Source organism: Rattus rattus, chromosome 9, assembly GCF_011064425.1.
Source record: "Rattus rattus isolate New Zealand chromosome 9, Rrattus_CSIRO_v1, whole genome shotgun sequence".
NCBI lineage: Eukaryota > Metazoa > Chordata > Mammalia > Rodentia > Muridae > Rattus > Rattus rattus.
In genome coordinates this window covers 74,383,746-74,402,898 of record NC_046162.1, presented here as the reverse complement: position 1 = coordinate 74,402,898, position 19,153 = coordinate 74,383,746, and the positions used below count along the sequence as shown (strand labels likewise).

At 47.6% G+C, this 19,153-nt stretch overlaps 1 protein-coding gene across 1 annotated transcript; it reads right to left on the bottom strand.

Annotated features, from left to right (window-relative positions):
• Window positions 1–11,253: 11,253 nt before the first annotated feature.
• On the bottom strand, window positions 11,254–15,526 carry Cd300lb (CD300 molecule like family member b). The gene is given in 7 exon segments (XM_032914217.1): window positions 11,254–11,422; window positions 12,405–12,492; window positions 15,004–15,022; window positions 15,024–15,153; window positions 15,155–15,225; window positions 15,228–15,328; window positions 15,487–15,526. Coding segments are annotated over 7 exon segments (618 nt in total).
• Window positions 15,527–19,153: the final 3,627 nt, after the last annotated feature.

Genomic DNA, 19,153 nt, shown 5'->3' with positions numbered 1-19,153 from the left:
GATCATGGTGTCTGTTCACAGCAGTAAAACCCTAAGACACTGGGCCACCCTCAGCATTGGTTTGTGGAGCTGATTCTACCTTGGACCAAAACTGAGAGATTGGACAGCCATATGTCTCCACCCTGTGGCCATGGCTAGAACCACACATGTCTTGTTCTAGCTGTCCAGCCAGGACAGAGAATTTCACATTTTCTGCATCCTGTGACTGAGGGGGAAGAGCTTGAATTAAGGGGAAGAACCAAAAACCCTCGCCTGGCACTCCACTCCCTTGCCCTTCCCTTGATGTGGAAAGAGAACCCTGATCAAGCGTTTCTTTTGCTGCGCTCAGTTTTCTAGTCCTGATTCTTGAAGTTTTGCATCGGTTGCAGCCTGCCCAAGGGGAAGGGCAGCCACTGTCCCTGTGGTGGGTACAGAAAACTGGGGGACAGACTGATAGAGAGTGAGGCAAGAAGACACACAAATATTTTATTTTTTAAAAGATATTTATTTAATGCACATGAGTACACGGTAGCTGTCTTCAGATACACCAAAATCCATTACAGATGGTTGTGAGCCACCATGTGGTTGCTGGGATTTGAACTCAGGACCTCTGGAAGAGCAGTCAGTGCTCTTAGCTACTGAGCCATCTCTCCAGCCCCCTTATTTTATTTTATTTTTTTGATACAGGATTTTGTGTACCCCAGAATGGCCTCAAACTTTCCAGGTAGCAAAGGATGGCTTTGAACTCCTGATCCTCCAACCTCCACCTTTCAAGTGCTGGGATTAAAGGTGTGTGCTGTCATACCCAGTTTTAATTGGTGCTGGGGATAGAAGCCAGGGCTTCCTACATACTAAGGAAGAATTCTATTATTCAAGGCTGTCTGCAATACAATGTATTGTATTCTAGGCCTGAAACACAATGCCCAGTACCCCAGCAATGGTACTTGTCACATACAATGCCCACTCTCCCAGCATTTGTCCTTGTCACACACAATGCCCAGTGTCCCAGCAGTGGTCCTTGTCATCCAGATTCTCTTCTAGACCTGGACTCATTCATGTGCAGCTTCCTTGCTGCCTGCCCAAGGCTCTCGCCAGCTTCCTTTGAATTAGACCCTACAAATCTGGACCACCAGCCTCAGCAGAGCCCACAACGTACTTCTGAAGCCCAAACAACTATCAAACCCAGAGTTCTCACCAGCCTGGGCAGGGAAGCGATGTGTGGGAATGGCAGAATCCATGGACACAGCTCAGTGGAGACACCAAGAGGAATCATTGGCCCCAAAAGACCCTATTTATGTGAATTACTCTCCCTCCCTCTTTCCTTCCACCCATCCCTTCCTTCTTCCCACCAATACATAGGTATTTAGTTTTAAATGGAGACAGAGTCTCAAAGGGGCCCGGAGATGAGCTATGCATGGATGTAGGGTGAAATATCTCCAATAGCAGGGATAAAGACAACTAGGTGCTGGGCAAGGTGGCCCATGCTTGGGATCAGGAGCTCAATCTTATTCTTGGCTACACGATGAGCTGAGGAGGCAGTGAACAGAGGGGACAGGTCTCCTGCTGAGGTAGAGGCGAGCAGGAGCCACCAGGCATCATGGTGGCTTCCTGACAGTAACTCTCACATGGTGAAGAGAGTCGTATTAAGAGGAAGCGAGCCCAGTGACTGAAGGAAAGACGTGAGGGTCGGATGTCCATGGAGGAGGAGTGTGCATGACCCTCAGAAGACAGAAAGCCGGAGGTGGTGAGAACAGCTGAGGAAGCGTGAACCTGTGAGGTCCGAGTTGAACCTCTTCTAGGACCTCTTGGACGAGACTCACGGAGGTGGTAATCGATGTGATGGCAAGAGGAGTTTAATTCCGACATGTTGGGGTCCTCCCACTTCGAGGGGAGATGACTCTGAGCAGATTTTAACAGGGGATTATAGACCATGCAAACAATTGGGGCAGAATTCAAACAAGTGGGGCAGAACCTGCACAACGGTAACTAGGCAGGGCACTGTGCACCTCCGTGAGTCTCGTCCAAGAGGCCAATTTTGAAGGCGCCGGGAATGTATTTTTAAGACCGAGGATTCTTGAGGAATAGCCATTGTAGAAAAATTGCAAGAAGGAGCTAGAGGCATAGCTCGGCGGCGAAGAGCACCCTCACCGAGGCTCACAGCTGTCTGTAGCTCCGGTCCCAGAGGCGCTGGCACCCTCTTCTGCCCTCTGTGGGTGCTGCCCAGTGTGGTGGGCAGACATTCACGCAGACAGTCACACACATAAAATAAGGTAGACGTAAGTAAGCTTCAGCGCTTGAAAGTAATTAAGAAAAACTGAGTCGTGCCCGACTTAAAGAAAAGCTGAGTCACGCCCCGACTCCGCCAGACCAAATCGCCACTCTTTTGAAACTTTCTCTCTACGCTGTCGACTTATTTATATTTAGCTATTATCCACAAAGACTCACTCCCATGAGCCCGCCTCCCCAACACTTTGGAAATCGAGCCGGGAGGATTGCTGCAAGTTTGGGGCCAGCCAGGCCTGAAGAGTGAGGCCCGTTCTCAACAAACAAACGAACAAACAATAAGCAAACACCTTAGCGTGTCCTTTTCTTGAGCTCCCATCCTCCTATTCATGAGTCTGTTTCCCACCATTCCTTACTTCCTGTATTTGGAGTTTGTTTATCAACCATCCGCAAGACCCCAGATGGTGCCGTAACCCTGGGGATGGGGAAGTGGGGAACAGTAAACAAGGTTCCTACACCCCGGCTTCCTCTTCTTCCTCCCACTGCTTGTCCCCAACAACGAAATTCTGGTGGTGACTGCCAAGCCGATTGCTCACGTGCTTCTGTAGAAATGAACTATTAAAAACCTTGGAGCGTGCGAGTTGCCTCAGGGGTGAAAGGGCTTGCGGCTGTTTCGAGTTTAACCCCCAGGAGCCGTGTAGAAAAGCGATGTAATGTTAGCCATGTTGTCATGAGGTGGGAGGTGTAGGCGGGAGGATGTCCTTAGAAGCAGAAGAGAAGTAGTGGATAAAAACACGTCTTGGTTTCAGGATCAGCAGAATGCAAACGGCTTCTTCCGGGGTATGCTCCACCAAGCATGCTGTCCTCCTGGATTCCGGTCACAGCTTCCTACTGTCTCTGTCAGCCCATCCTCTTTTTGTGGTCAGGAAAGTGTCCTTCCATAAAGTCTTCAAGGTGAAGGTTCTGTGTGTGTGTGTGTGTGTGTGTGTGTGTGTGTGTGTGTGTGTGTGTGTGTGTGTGTGTGTGTTTAGGTGGGTAGGGAACCCTTTGAGTGGGATCCTCTTGCCCCATAGTTGCTCCGTGGGATCAACTGAAATGATATTCACTGCTCTTTGGTGTCCTTCGGTGTCTCTGTGAGTCCAAGTTGGATGGAGGACAATGTTGATTTTCTGTTACCCTGGCAAGTCTATATGTTGGGAATTTTCCAGCACTAGTTGGTGTGGGAAGTAGACAGTGGCACGCTAGTGACTCATAACAGGGACACATCAGCAAATGAGTCTTTGGAAGACACATCAGAATGTCCCCTCTCCTACATAATTGAGGGACATTCTATGATGCACGACATCTTGCTGCACCTCTGATGACCCAGATAAATGGCCTAATGACTGATGGATAAGACTAATGTCCAAAGGGCTGGAGAGATGGCTCAGTGGTTAAGAGCACCGGCTACGCTTGCAGAGGACCTTGGTTCAATCCCCAGCACTCACATGGTGTCTCACAGCTGTCACTTCAGGTTCAGGGATCTGATGTCCTCTTCTGACCTATGTGGGCCCCAGGCACGTACATAGTACACATACAGACGTGCAGGCAAAACAGCCACATGCATAAAACAAAGATATAGAATTAAAAAGAGTTATTTCTAAGGTGGAGGCTCAGCCAAACAGCTTTGCTGAGGGGTCACACTGGGTGCCACAGCCGTGCTCAGGGACCTCTTGACAGGGACTTTAAACTGTGACTGGTAGGGTTTCTGCTACTCCCTTCTAACCCTGTGCCAGCAGCACTCTTTTTTTTTTTTTTTTTTTTTTTGGAGCTGGGGACCGAACCCAGGGCCTTGCGGTTTGCTAGGCAAGCGCTCTACCACTGAGCTAAATCCCCAACCCCTACAGCACTCTTGTTTTACTTTGACTGATGCCATCTGAGGATACTGTATCCTCCCCAGTCAGAGAGGGGACCCGAGTTAACACTGGGGAGATAGCTGTTCCCCAATGAATGGATTTAAGGGAGAAATTGGCAGCCAAATAACGCCTCAATATTTTTTTCCTTCCTCCCTCCTGTTAGTTAGTTAGTTATTGATGGATTATTGATATATTGGAAGGAATATGGTTATTTGGTTTGTCAGAAGCATTTGGAAAGCGATGAGGAGCCAGTGTCCTCACAGAACCTTTTGTTCAGAGAGAAACATTACCTTGTCCTGGAGGAGACTGAGCTGAGAGGCTCAGGAAAGGTCAAATTTCAAGGCTGCATCCCTCAGAGAACTCACAGTCTCTCTCTCTCTCTCTCTCTCTCTCTCTCTCTCTCTCTCTCTCTCTCTCTCTCTCACACACACACACACACACACACACACACACACACACACACACACACGAAAGCCATCTGCGAACTATCAGGTCTATGCAGGAGAGGGATGCTTTGGTGTGAACCCTGGGCTCTCAGGATGAGAGAGCAAAGGGCTGCTGCATCCACACAGACTAGGGGGCAGTGTGTGAGAAGTCCAAGAGCAGAGCTGGATTCTAGAAAAGCTTGTCCAGGAGCCGCCACACCCAGACAGAGTTGGCAGAGGGTTACACCCCAGCTGCCAGGTGCTTCCAATCATCCTGATCACTGGTTGGCCTAAAGGTGACCCTATGAGTCTGACCCAGTCTGAGGGCCTGGTGGAAAGTTCTAGAAGAGATGGCTCATTTCTCCCTTGGAATTTGTTGGGGCTGAGTGTGATGACTGTGTGTAATACTTCCTGGAGACTAGGAGGAGCCAGTGTTAGGACAAAGATAATGGTGGCGACAGGCGGAGAACAGGAAGGAACTTGCATCAGCCCACCCACAGAGGCCCAAGTGGACTAGCTTCAAGTCCTGCAGAGTTAACAGTGAGAACGCAGAGGAAGCAGTGGCTATCCTGAGCCAAATGCCTGAACCAGGAGGCTCTTCATGGAGGGGATCTTAATGTGGTAGATTTGAAATCACCTACCTAGGAGCAAAGTGGGGACGTGAGCAAAATGAGAATGGTTAAAAGTACAACTGGGGGGCTGCAGAGATGGTTCAGTGATTACGGGTGTTAGCTGCTCTTTCAGAGGACCTGGGTTCAGTTCCCAGCCTTCTCACAGCAGCTCAGAACCATCTGTAGTTCCAGTTCCAGGGGATAGGATGTCCACATTTTGCTTCTGTAGCACCAGCATGTATGAGGTGCATGTATATGTGTATGTGTATGTGTATGTGTATGTGTATGTGTATATGTGTATATGTGTATGTGTATGTATATATGCAGACAAAACACTCATGCACACAAAATAAGGAGTGATTATTAAAATATAGTTTACCTTATTGCTGAGAGCATCATGTAATGCAATTACAGGCCACAGAAGAATGAAGCTGGAAGCTTCTCCTTAGAAGCTAATAGTGTAGGAAAGTGCTATATAGGCTACAGGGAGACTTACCCAGTGGTAAGGCCAGTGGTCTCATCAAATTGTGAATCCTGAGCATTACAACATTAACCTATCAGGCAAGACAGACTCCTTGGTGCAATAGCAGCACAGCTGTTTTGAGAGCAACCGGTGGGGTCTGAGAATCACCACATAAACCACTCAGACACCGATCTCAGCCAAATAGGGATGGCTTATTGAACACCGCACCCCATGAGTGTTCGATCAGGGATGCAGCCCAGATTTGGGAGGTGAACTGTGTCCTTGACCTGGACTGCATCCTTGCGTTAAGATCCTACAAGGCCTTTAAGGCCCAAATCCACAAACATCTGTGCCAAGTTATTCCACCAATCAGGATTTAGGAATGGTAGTTTTATTAGAAACATGTCTTTGTTGTAGTACATTTATCTTGATCCCATTAGTTGGGGTAGTAAACTTTGGCCCAGGGGTCTAGCCTCATCTAACATTCATATCTTAACTTGCCAACCAACCAGGATGTCAGTTACCCAAGCACGTCTCTTCCTGCCAAGGAGGAAGTCAGATCCCAGGGAGGACTTGGGATCAAAATGGAAGTCTTATTCCAAATAGCTTCTTATATTGGTGCAGGTGTCTTTTATGGTGGGATCCATCCAGGGGCAGCTTGTGAAAGCAAAGACCGTAAAAGCTCATACGCAGGTGCAGGAATTGCTGCCTGGTGGTTGGTTTAGGTCCACATAATCATGGCCAACTATAAAAAGCAGTTCTAATTGACTTCTATTGAGATTGGTTTCCACGAACACCCAAGCAGGACTTCTTAGTAACAGCAGAAACAATGTATGAGAAAGTTTCCTTGTGACATTAGTAACAGCACAAAATGGCAGGCCAGACAGACAACAGTTACGTAAACCTTAACATTTCACCAATAGCCAACCCCTATCTTCTTGAATTTGAGGCCCACTGCCCAGTGAAAGCCCTGTACTGTACACTTGATCAGAAGCACTCTGATATTTTGCCAGACACAGAGTCAAACTGCTTTCTAAATCTTTGTGTTTATATAGACAGACTAGTGATGCTCTTTGGCCTTGATCAGAGAAGAAGAAACTTATACCTTGTCAATGTGCCGAGAATGAGAGATTGTGGGTGCTCATCTGTAAACATCACATCTGCATCACCTCCTCCAAGGCCCAAGGAACACTGAAGAAGAATGGCTGGAAAGAGTACAAGATTTGAAGGATGGGGTATGTCTTAGTTAGGGTTTGACTGCTGTGAACAGACACCATGACCAAGGCAACTCTTATAAAGTACAACCTTTAACTGGGGCTGGCCTACAGGTTCAAAGATTCGGTTCACTATCTTTATGTTGGGAAGCATGTCCGCATCCAGGCATGGTGCTGGAGGAGCTGAGATTTCTGTATTTTGCTCCAAAGGTAAAAAGGAGAAGACTGGCTTCTAGGCAGCTAGGATGAGGGTCTTAAAACCCATACCCACAGAGACACACCCATTTCAACAAGGCCACACCCACTCCAACAAAGTTACACCTACTCCAACAAGGCCACACCCACTCCAACAAGGTCACACCCACTCCAGCAAGACCACACCTACAAATAGTGCCTCTCTCTGGGTGAAGCATATTCAAACCACGACAAAAGAGGAATACTGTCCTCTGGACATGACATAGCTGTTGCAATCATGATCACAGAGCAGCTGTGACCACCTGCACGAGGACCCCCCAAACCCTCCCCTCCCTAAAATCTCCAAAAGACCTGAAAGTAGAAGTAGCAAGGTTGAATTGAGAATGGGAGAGGGCAGCGGGACTGGCTGTGATAGGAGAGGGCAGCAGGTCTGGATGTGATAGTACACTGTACACATGTATAAAATTGTCAGAAAGATTTTAAAATATAACTGGAAAACAGGTTGGAATGTAGTTTAGTCGGTAGAGTGCTTTGTCTGGGTTGAATCCCCGGCACCACATAAAACTGCACACAAAGGCACACACTTATATCTCATCAGTTTTGAGGTGGAGGCAGCTCTGGAGTTCAAGGTCGTCCTCAGTTACATAGCAAATTCAAGGCCAGCTTGGGGTATGCGAGAGTCTGGCATAAACAAAAACAAACAAACAAACAAACAAACATTCCACAAAAGTAAGAGGAAGAATGTTTATTCACTTAACAAAAACGATGTCAGTTTGGCATGTGACAGGCTGCTTTACACTCCTGTGAATGCGCTTTAATCTTCTCATAGAAGGTGAAATCCTCTACCTACCTCTTGCAGCCAGCTTGTTTCAAGTCATGTTTCCACTGCCATAAATTAGCCATCATTTTATATTTAGACAAAAGAGCAACACCCTTTTTAAATTTTTAATGATTTGTTTTTATTTTATGTGCATTTGATATTTTGCCTGCATTTATGTCTGTGTAAGGAGGTCAGGTGTCCTGGAATGGAGTTACAGATCGTTACGAGCTGCTGTGTGGATGCTGGGAATTGAACCTGGGTCCTCTGGAAGAGGCCAGTGATCTTAACCACTGTTGTATCTTTCCAGCCTCTGAGCAATACTCCTTTTTATTTTCCCTACATTTTTTACTGGTTCTTTGTGAGTTTCACATCATGTACCCCAGTCCCACTGATCTCCCCACCCCCTTGTGTCACAATGTGTACCACAGCATATCCCTCTGTCCACATATCTTTATGTGTAAATGTTCATTGCAATGAGTCATTGATTTGGTTCGAGGTCTCTTCTGTGACATCATCAATATCGGATCCTCACTGGGACTCCTCCTGGTTATCCTGTTGTTGCTTTGTGTCATGGAGATCTTGTAGCTTTGGATCAGCTGAACTGGTCCTTTCACATGCCCCAACAGTTCACAGATGATGTAGATTTTGGGGTAGGTCAACTCAGAGCCCTGGACCTGGGTGGTAGTTAAGCAGAATATTCTGCCAGCCCTCCCTTACCTGAGCCACCAGGGCAAGCTCTCCAGCAATGTTCTGGCTAGGCCACCCAGTGTTACCATTGGTAGCAGGCAGGGTCAGGTCTCTCACTCTCCTGCCCTCTTGGCTGGCTCACCCACACCCACAACACCAGAGCCAGCTCCACTGTGTTGCCCGGGTAAGGTGCAGGGCCCTCTCTCCCCAGGGCTGCAGCTGGTGAGGGGCAGGAACAGCTTTTATGACCCTGGGGTCATTGAGCAATACTCTTAATAGAGTATAAATAATAGTAACAGAGTGGGAGAGAATGTTAGAAAGAATATATTTGAGGAGAGAGTATATCTAGAATATATAGAAAAACAATCTGACTAAAAAGCAGGCAAAAGGGAGTGGAAGTGACAGCTCGCCAGTTAATTAACACCTACTGTTCTTGCAGAGGAACCAAGTTGGATTCTCAGCACACACATCAGGTGACTCACTGCCATCTGTCGCTTCAGTCCCAGGGGATCTGATGCCCTCTTATGATCCCGACAAGCAGAGCACTCATGGGCACAAAGCTACACACAGATGCACATAATTAAAGAACACAAATTAAAGTTAAGAAAGAACTTGTTTTTAATGGGCAAAGGACTTGAACAACAAGGAGGTAGCCAGATGCCCGACATCTCGAATTACCAGGGAAATAATATAAATTAAAACACCTGGAGAATGGCTGTAGCAGAAAATAAGCAGACAGAAAACAATTAATGTAGATGAAGGATGAGGAGAAATTGGAATGCTTACATCCTGTCGGTGGGAATATAAAACAATGTAGCGATTGCAGGAAAGAATACAGAGATCATTCCAAAAAATTACAATGAGGATTGCCATGTGACCCAGCAATACTCTTGGGTATGCGTGTTAATTACTTGTCTTGCTGCTTGACAAAACACCTGAGAAAAACAACTGAAGGAAGGAAGGAAGGAAGGAAGGAAGGAAGGAAGGAAGGAAGAAAGGAAGGTTGGTTTATGTTGGCTCACAGTTGGAAGGGGTACAGTCCATCATGTTATAGATGGCATGGCAGCAGGAGTGGGTTTATCTGTAGCACCAGGCTAGCCACACTTCATTCTCAGGAAGGAAAGAGAGATGGACCGATGGGTGCTTGGGGTTTGCTTTATCTCTTTCCTCCTTTTTATTCAATCTTAGACCCCCATGCTACGGGATAGTGAGTGTCCACATTCTGGGTGGATCATCCCTCCTCAGTTAAACTTCTTCGGAAGCGCCTTCACAGAGAGGCTCAGAGGTGTGTCTCCCAGGTGATTCTAAATCCAGCAAAATCAACAATCAAGATTAACCATCACAACCATATGCATGTCAATGGGAAACCGATACGCTCATGCTCATTGTAACATTTTCCACAAAGGCCAAGAATAAAAACAACCAGAACGCCTGTGAGTGAATGAGTGGAGGAAGAAAGTATGGTATATCCATACAGCGGGATGCTATTCAGCATCTAACGTAAAGGAATTCTGTCATCTGCTAGAAGGTGGATGGTTCTTGGGGACGTGACTGATGCTAACTAAGATAAAGAAATCCCAGAATGACAAAAACCTCGTGACTCCACTCAGGTGCATTAGTAAAACTCCCAAGGGAAAAAAAAATTAGATGGTGGTAGTCAGGGCCTGGTGAGGTGTGTGTGCGTGGGTTGCTCAGTAGGCTTAGAGTCTGAGTCTTGCAAGATGGGAGTGTTGTAGAGATATGACGTCTTTGCACTGTGCGTGTCAGCTCTGTGCTGTGCAACAGAGATACCTCGATAGAGGCAGAGTTCATGTTACGTTTCTCCCCCACCAACTACAGTTAAAGACAGAAGTACCCTGTGGTAAGAGGACCATTCTTGCAACCTCTACCTTCCTGGCTGGTGCTCTCGGTAGTTACTCTATGAGCTACCCTTGCCCTTGACTTCCTCCGAGGTGCAGATGTATGCAGTGCAGACCACGGGGAGGATCCAGGTGGGAAGATGGCTCTCTCTGCCTCCTGAGCTCTCTGCTGCTCTCTCCTGTCTGACCTTTGCTTAAAGCCAGCATGTCGTGAGTCTGTGTAGTCCAAAGATCTGTTTAAGGCTGTGCAGCCTTCTGCCCCTGGTTCTGGAAGATCTGTTTGCCTTCTGCTCCTGGCACTGGAGCAAAACACACCTGCTGGGAAACACACCCACAGCTCCTGTGGCTAAGTCATGGATTCCCTGGTTCTCCACATTCCAGACCCTGGGCCTGTCAGAGAGGCTTTCCTCCTCACCTCTCCTCAGAAGTGCATGCTGGGGTGGGCTCAGTGTCCAGCACATGGAGAATGGACACCTGCTCTGCTCTCACAGAGTTTTCTATGACAGAGTCATAGGACAGATGACCTAGCCACCCCACTGGTCCCTTCTGCTTCTGTGTGCTTCTGTCTCAGGCTCTGCACAAGCTTTTCTAGCGGAGCACACGCAGCTGTCTTGCTGCAGCTTGGGCTGTGTTCCATCCATTGTCACCTTGGACTGACCATGGTGGGTAGACGGGGCTGATGAAGATTTAAAGGGAGAGTGAGGTGCTCATCATGCGGGTGTGATGATACCTCAGGAGGGGCCTGACTGTGGTCCCATGCTTTGAAGAGTGCAGATCACGCCTCAGTCACCACCCACCGAGGATTCAAGGATGTTTCTTCCCTGTCCATGCTCTCTTTTGGAATGAGAGTCCAGAGAGGGAAGGCTCTGCTTATCCATCGGTCTAAGGAGAAATGTCTTTAGCCAGAGGTACAGAGTCTAAATTGCTACAGAGAGTGTGTCTCCACTCTTCCTCAGGGCCCTTCTGAGTCGACTGCTTCAGCCAGAGGACAACACCAGCCAAGATGAGCAAGACAGGCACCTTCACAAACACCAGGAGCATGTAATGGGTCCTGTGACAAAGACACAGCCATTAGGGCCTCATGCACCCAGCCTCATTATGTCCCATCCCCCAAGACGTGACAGTCAATAGCTAGCTCAACATAGCCTGAAACTGAAGGCCTGCATCCTACTTGGAAGATCCCTCCAGGGACCTTCTCCAAGGTCTACCCAACCAGGAAGGCTCTAAAGTGACTTCAGATGGTCTCAACAGGGGCTGTCCCCTTGTCCTAATTTTGTCTTCTGGGGCTCTCCTTTCCCATTATATCCCTCAACCCAGCAGAGACCTGGAACTTTCCATATCTGGGTTGTGTTGGCTTACTCTGCCCTCAACACTGGCTCCAGGTTAGCAAATCATTGCCCCTGCCCTGTTCTTCACATGATGACACGGGAACCTTGTCTCCCTCTTGGCAGCCACAATGCTGCCAGGGCTTTTTTGACCATTTGGCTAGGTAGTGGTAGACAGCTCTGTAGATCGGTTTCCTGGTAGGGCTGGAATGGGGACCACAGTGGGTGGGAAGGGCCAGGGACAGAGGTGGTCTTGGTACCTTGAGTCCTGACTGTGACAATCACTGATTCCTAGTGCTAGAGCATAGGTAGGAGTCTCTAGGCTTGGCATCCCCATAGGAGGAACCCATGTAGAGGAGTGTCTTAGGGTTTTACTGCTGTGAACAGACACCGTGACCAAGGCAACTCTTATAAGGACAACATTTAATTGGGGCTGGTTTACAGGTTCAAGTTTCATTCCATTATCATCAAGGCAGGAGCATGGCAGCATCTAGGCAGACATGGTTTAGCCAGAGCTGAGAGTTCTACATCTTCATCTGAAGGCTGTTGGTGGAAGACTACTTCCAGGCAGCTAGGAGTAGGGTCTTAAAGACCATGCCCACAGTGATACACCCACTCCAACAAGGCCACATCTCCAAATTAGTGCCACTCCCTGGGCTAAACATATACAAACCATCACAAGGAAGGAGAGAAGACCTCAGGACTCACCTCTTCTGCAAGTCAGAAGACGCCATGTCTGCCCTGCTGTCCACGGTGGGCCAGGAAAGTTGCTTAGAAGTCGACATGGTAGCTTTACCTAGTAGACATAAACAAAGATGTCCACAGGTTATGAAACAGATTGGGATAGTTATGCATGTCACAAAGGCATCCCTAATCCAACCAGCCTTCACCAGGTGTCTTAGTCAGGGCTCCATTACAGTGAAGCACAGTGACCAAAACACGTTGGGAGGACTTTATTTGGCTTACTCTTCAATGTCCATCACTGAAGGCAGTTAGGACAGGAACTCAAACAGGGCAGGAGACTAGAGGCAGGAGTTGATGCAGAGGCCATGGAGGCGTATGCTTACTGGCTTGCCCCTGTGGCTTCCTCAGCCTGCTTTCTTATAGAACCCAGGACCACCAGCCCAGGATGACACCACCCACATGGGTTGGGCCCTCTCCTATCAACCACTACTAAGAAAATGTTCTTGCTGTATTTGCTCTGTAGCCCAGTCTTCTAGGGCACATTTTTCTTAATTGGAGGTTGCATCTCCAGTGAGTCTAACTTGTATCAAGTTGACTTGAACCGTCCAGCACATCACATATCTGTCTTCTGGATTAGGAAGCTTTGTCTCTTCGACATAGTCCGCTGGCTGCCATTCAGCTGTTCGACTCCTATAATTCACATTCCCTCCATCTTGTTATTAATAGAGATATGACAGTGAGATATAGACTGTAGAAGTTTATTCTGAGAGGAGACATATCACAGTCTCTTCCACTTGCTTTGAAGGCGAGAATCTCTGTTCCTTTCTTTATTAGATAGTACCCAAGTATTAGATAGTAGCCAAGTATTGCTAGTACTCCCAGTAAGGCGGCTCAAGGTGAGCCAATCTCAAAACAAGTGTTTAGTGACTTGGGGGAATAAATGACAAAGGACTTGGAGGTCAGCTTGTTGGTGCTAACAATGCTAGTTGGAATCATGAATGACTTGAGGAGGGGCAGTCAACATGAGGAAGCTCTGGGAGGTCTTGTAGGCATGATCATGGATTCCCTGAGAACATCTCATTTACAGCCGTCCTTGAGCTTTCAGTTTCTTTTTTTTCTTTTTTTTCTTTTTTTTTCGAGCTGGGGACCCAACCCAGGGCTCATGCTAGGCAAGCGCTCTACCACTGAGCTAAATCCCCAACCCCTTTGGGAGCTAGTTCTGGACCCAGCAAACCGTCTTCACCAAAGGCTCTAGGTTTTAATCAGTTGGAACCGAGCAGAACTCTGAAATTCCAGTCCTAACAGTCCTCCTAATAGCCACAATCACTCATATACGAGATGGTGTCCCTCAGACACCAAAGTTCTCCATGAGGTATGGCCACTTGTCTTTTTGCCTTGCATATCTAATCAACTCCCCCTTTCTGCTCCCCACAGATCTTCTCAGCTTCCCCCTCAGTGGTAGTCTTAGGAAGTCTTATTAGCATTTTTCTGAACTCCTTTCACTCCCCCCAGAAGGCAATCTCGGTATCATTCACAGGTTTCAGACTCACCTACCATCTCTGGGCTGCTCTTTTCAGATTTTTGAGGGCTGCTGGGTTGAGGGAAGGTCTGCGCATGGCTAGTTGGGTGGAGGTGGGGTAGGCTGCTTCTTAGGCACCAATAGAATGTCCTGAGTCCTCACTGAGGCTGATAGCAGGAGAAGCCAGAAGAATCAGGAAGTCTCTTGAGTCTGATTTAATAGCTTTCTTGAAGCATCCACTAAAACAAATCGGTGGGCTCTTACCCTTATGCCTTTTCTTTCTGCAGTCAGAGAATGGGAGGTGGTCACTTAGAAAGGTCAGGCCCCCCAAAGTGGCCAGACTCACTGTGGCTCTGATAGGCCTTGCCTAAACTCCTGAAACCCTCTCTCAGGATGCTTCCATCTTGCCCCCCCTGTCCTCAGACAACGGGATCAGCAAGTTTTGAAGACTTAAAACTTCTCAGATCAGATGTGCTGGGATGTCTTCAAGCATCTGAGACCCACTCTGGCCTCCAGTGGAAGAATGTGAGGTTTCACAGCAACGTATCTCCAGGACAGCAGGGCTGGGCCATGGGTTCCACAGGGAGCTGTCTAAGCCCTGGCTCCACACCAACATCTGCCAGTCAGGACACGTCAGTGGACTTCGAGAGACCTCAGGGCCGACATCGCAGCGTTGGGCCACATCCTCCTTACTTCTGCAATTGCCCTGTTCCATCTGTCTGTGTGTCTCCCTTCCTTCCTTCCTTCCTTCCTTCCTTCCTTCCTTCCTTCCTTCCTTCCTCCCTCCTTCCCTCCCTCCCTCTCTCTCTTTCTTTCTTTCTGTCACTGTCCTGTTTCATCTGTCTTCCTTACTTCCCTTCTTTCTCTTCTTCCTTTCCTTCTTTTTCTCTTCTTTCTTTTCTGTCTGTCTTTTCTTTCCCTCCTCCTCCCTTCTCCTTTCCTTCTTCCTTCCTTCCTTCCTTTCCTCCTCCTTCCTCCTTCCTTCCTTCCTTCCTTCCCTTCCCCTTCCTTTTCTTCCTGTCTGTCTGTCTAGGCTCCTCAGTCCTTTTCTTTAGAACCTTAGCCCTATGGCAGGGCTTGTAGTACCCATGGAAAGTACTTTACCTGAATAAACAATCACTTTTAACTCTGGTCCTAATGTCAGTTCCCAAATTTTTTGCCACCGCACTGTAAGTGTCTGTGTTGCTTGTTGGCATTCCATAGCCTTGGAATAAGTTGTTTTTCTGATTGTCCCTGATGGACAACCGGCCACTCTAATTTCTTCTCTGATCCTGTGGTTCGGATGAGGATCCTGCAAGTGCTCCAGTGTGCTCCTCGACACCACTCACTTCCCTGTTGGTTTGCCATCTTGAGCTGTAGTGATACTTCTGCACAGTCACTGACCCCTGCTCTGACCCCACCAATTTGGGGCCTTTGGGATGAGAGGCACCTGGAAACAGAATGTCTGTTAGGCATGGCTTCTCTCCCTGAGCTGCTAGTCCAAAGGATTAGATAGGTGTCCTGGCCACCCCAGCCGCCTCTGCCCCACTTGGAATCCTTACACCCATTTTCTGAGGGCCAGTCTGTTATTAACCCCTGTATTCGTACCCCTGGCCTCCAGACTATCTTCCCAGGCTTCCTGTATCATGTGACACCCCTGATTTCCTGTCCCATTTTTTCATGTTCTCTGCCACCGTTCTTGACTGGATGGCTCCTCTCTCTGACTATTCCACTCTGTGACCTTCCCCCCTTCAGATCTTAGAGTACTTTTCCAGTGGTACACTGGTAAATGCTAACAACCATTAGATTTAAAAATGTTTTGTTTAGCTTAACATCTGTAAATCTCTGTGGTGTCAATGTCCCCATTGGTGACGGATGCCAGGCTAACAATGAACATGGAGCAGAGAGGAGACTTTCAAAACCAATGCCAGAGCCACTGTGAGCCGGGGTCCTACAGGCATCTGGGGAAATCCAGGACTTGAGTTTTCTCCCATGGCTGTCACAAAAAACCTGACAGGCCACTTCTGAGGAAGGAAGGGTTTTTTGTTTTGTTTTATTTTAAATTTGATTCATGACGTAAGTGAATGATCCATCACTACAGGATGATGAGGTGTGGGCCACATTGCATCTGCAATTTCAGGAAGCAGAGAGACAAAGGTTCAGCTTGCTCTCAATGAAAATATTCAGTCCAGACTCCCAGTCCATGGTATGGTGCTACCCACACCAGGGTCATTTTTTCCCTCCCACTTACGCCTGTGGAAATATCTTCACAGGTATTCCAGATGTGTGTCTCCCCAGTGACTCTAAATCCAGTCAATGACCAGGAAGCCTCATGCTCAGACCCTTGCTAGCCTTCTGGCTCTCCAGAGGGAATGTCCCATGTCTTTGTCTAATTATTGCTTTTTGTAACCCAAACGTTTTGGTTCTAGGGGCCACCATCTTAACATCCACCATATATCACCACCTTCTTCCACAGAGCCCACTTTGCTGCTTTTCCAACAGCAGACAGAAAAACCAGAGCCAGAAAAGGGTTGGAGAGTGTAATGACTGGGTATCCTGCTGGTCTGTGGAGAGAATCAGTAAAATGACTCAAACACAGATACATTTTTCCTTATAGTAACTCTGTTGTTCTCACACCTGGATGCAAGAAAGAGACTGAGAGCTGAGGGGGGGCCTTTCTTGATCACCCTCCTCAGCCTTGGGCTTTGCCTCTGTGAATGGGGGTAGGTTTGCACAGGACCCCCTGCCTTCAGGCAACCCCTTTTTAACCTTTTAGACATCCTCTAGAGCTAATTTAGTTTTGCTTGAGGTCTGTATCTGTGGCTTTGATAGAATAAACTTTCACAGATCATAACCTCTTTGTTTCTTTTTTCTTTCTTTTTTTACCTTTTAGCCTGGCAGGCTAGGGAGACTGTGAATACACCCACGAAAGGCAGAAGTAAGACTGATAGTCTTATTTTGTCTGAGCAGAAACATTGCCTCTCACTGCAGCTGTGAGCTTTGGACCTTGAGCTAACAAGCTGTTGCAGACTTGATAGAGCCAGAATTTAACGAGCTGCAAAGATATGGAGATCCTGTGGGATTTACCATGTCAAAAGCTGTTGCTACGCCCATGTGCATTCTGGGTTCTGTATGGGGTTTTGTGGTCTTTCCCTTTATACACACTGTGCTGACACCAAACTCTTTGAGCCTCCTTGACTCAGATCTACTGTCTCATGGCATGCTCTCCTTTGTCGTCCTCTTTCATTTCCAGCCCTCCTTTCTGGTGTGAGCCCCTGCCGGATCTTAAGCCGCTGGGCATGGTTACCCTTCCCTTTCCTTGCTTGTTCCTCCCTCCTCTCTCTCCCTCCTCCCTCCCCTAAGACAAGGTCTTTACTATGTAGTTCCCACTCAGTCTAAGACTCTACCACATAGACTCAGGATGGCTCTAATTCACGTAGAAATCTTCCTGTCTCTGCCTACCAATGCCACTCTTGAGGTTCAACACCCACCTCTTACTATGGGCCTCACACAGAAAGAGAGAGATGGATAATGAATTTGTGGTGAAGCTTGTAAACCTTGAGTCTTCAATCCCTTAATAACCATGTGGTGCAGAAAGAGGAAAACTGACCCCATAAGTTGCTCTCTGACTGCAAGACAAGCTTTCCAGAAAGTGCTTGCAACACCAAGGAAAAATAAAGCAGTAGTAAAGACCTTTTTCGATGTGCATATAGCCCTGTCTGCGTTTTTAAAGAAAATGGATAAAGGCGCTATAGGTGATGAGGGCTACTGAGGTAAGATTAATTCCGATTATTCTAAGGAATCCTGATGTTGGAAATTGGCTTAGGTTTAGCTAAGGCATTCTGCTGCTGGCCTGAGGAGGAGGAGAGGCCAACACATGCAGGGCTTTTGGATGAATCCAGGAAACTTGATTGTTCTCCAGAGCTCAGAAGGAACGTTAACCTTGACTTTTTGTCAGTGAGACCTCATTCTGGTCTCTTGATCTTGAACAGTAAGGTGTGTTGCACTGAACTTTTGGTCTTGCAATAGCAAAACTACAGTGAGATGCAACTTGGGTGCGCACCAAGTGCTCCACCTTTTTTTTTTTTTTTTAAGATTTATTTATTATATATGTATACACTGTATGCTGTCTTCAGACACACCAGAAGAGGGCATCCTATTACAGATGGTTGTGGCCACCAGTGTGGTTGCTGGATTTGAACTTCAGGACCCTGGAAGAGTAGTCAGTGCTCTTAACCGCTTGAGCCACTTTCTCCAGCCTCAGCTACGCCTGTACTCTTAATTGGAGATTTAGACTCCAATTTGCCCTAGAGAATGCTCGGAAGACTGCTCAGCCAACTCCACCCTGGAGATGCCGAATTCAAATCACTTTTATCTCTCTGCTGCCACAGTGCAAGGAACACACCCAGCGGAGAGAGCGTGGGCTTGCAGGCAGATATGGTGCCTACTTACGGCGTGGGTTGAGAAACCCTGGGTAATGCTACTTAACTTCTCTCTTGAAATTTCACTTCCTTCATGAAGGCATGCTATAGTCACGCAAGATTGGCTGTTAAACCGATGCTAAGCATCTAATGCTGGGCGCTTGGGGGTTGTTTGGCCAGGCATGGCTTTCATCTGGTACCTGGATTATGGCAGGAACTGCCGCAAAGCTCAGTGAAGCTCAGATAGCTGCTCGACTGACCGAGCCTATTCCTCCTCAGCTGCACTGGGCACGTCAGCTACTCCCTGCCCAGAGTGACTTAAAAGCCCTCATTTCTGGTATTATGATTCATTGCAAACTGGTTTTGGCCTCTCATTTGTGGCATAGCTTGCTCCTGCATAGTCACTAGCTTTTCTCTTCCTAACCCTGCGTGCCCTCCTTTTTTTTTTTTTGGTTTTTTTTCGAGCTAGACCGAACTCCAGGGCCTTATGCCTCCTAAAGTGCTTCTACCACTGAACCAAATCCCCAACCCCCCCCCCCCCCCAGTGTGCCCTCCCCAAGGCTGTGGACTTAGTCCTGCCTGAGAGCCTGCCTGGTCACCCCACTTCCTCCAAGCCAGGCTTCTCACCTGGTGCTGTATCCTTCTTGAGCTGCTTTCCTTACTGGGCCTCCTGCATTCTCCTCATCTGAGTCTACACACATGCACACACACACACACTTATTCCAGTTCTAGGATTAATATGACAAGGAGCATGGGGCATTAGCCCCAAAGGCAGATGTAACAGAAAACATCTGAAAACCAAAGACCATTCTATAGGAATTAGACTGAGAAGTCCCGATATAGCAATAGCATAA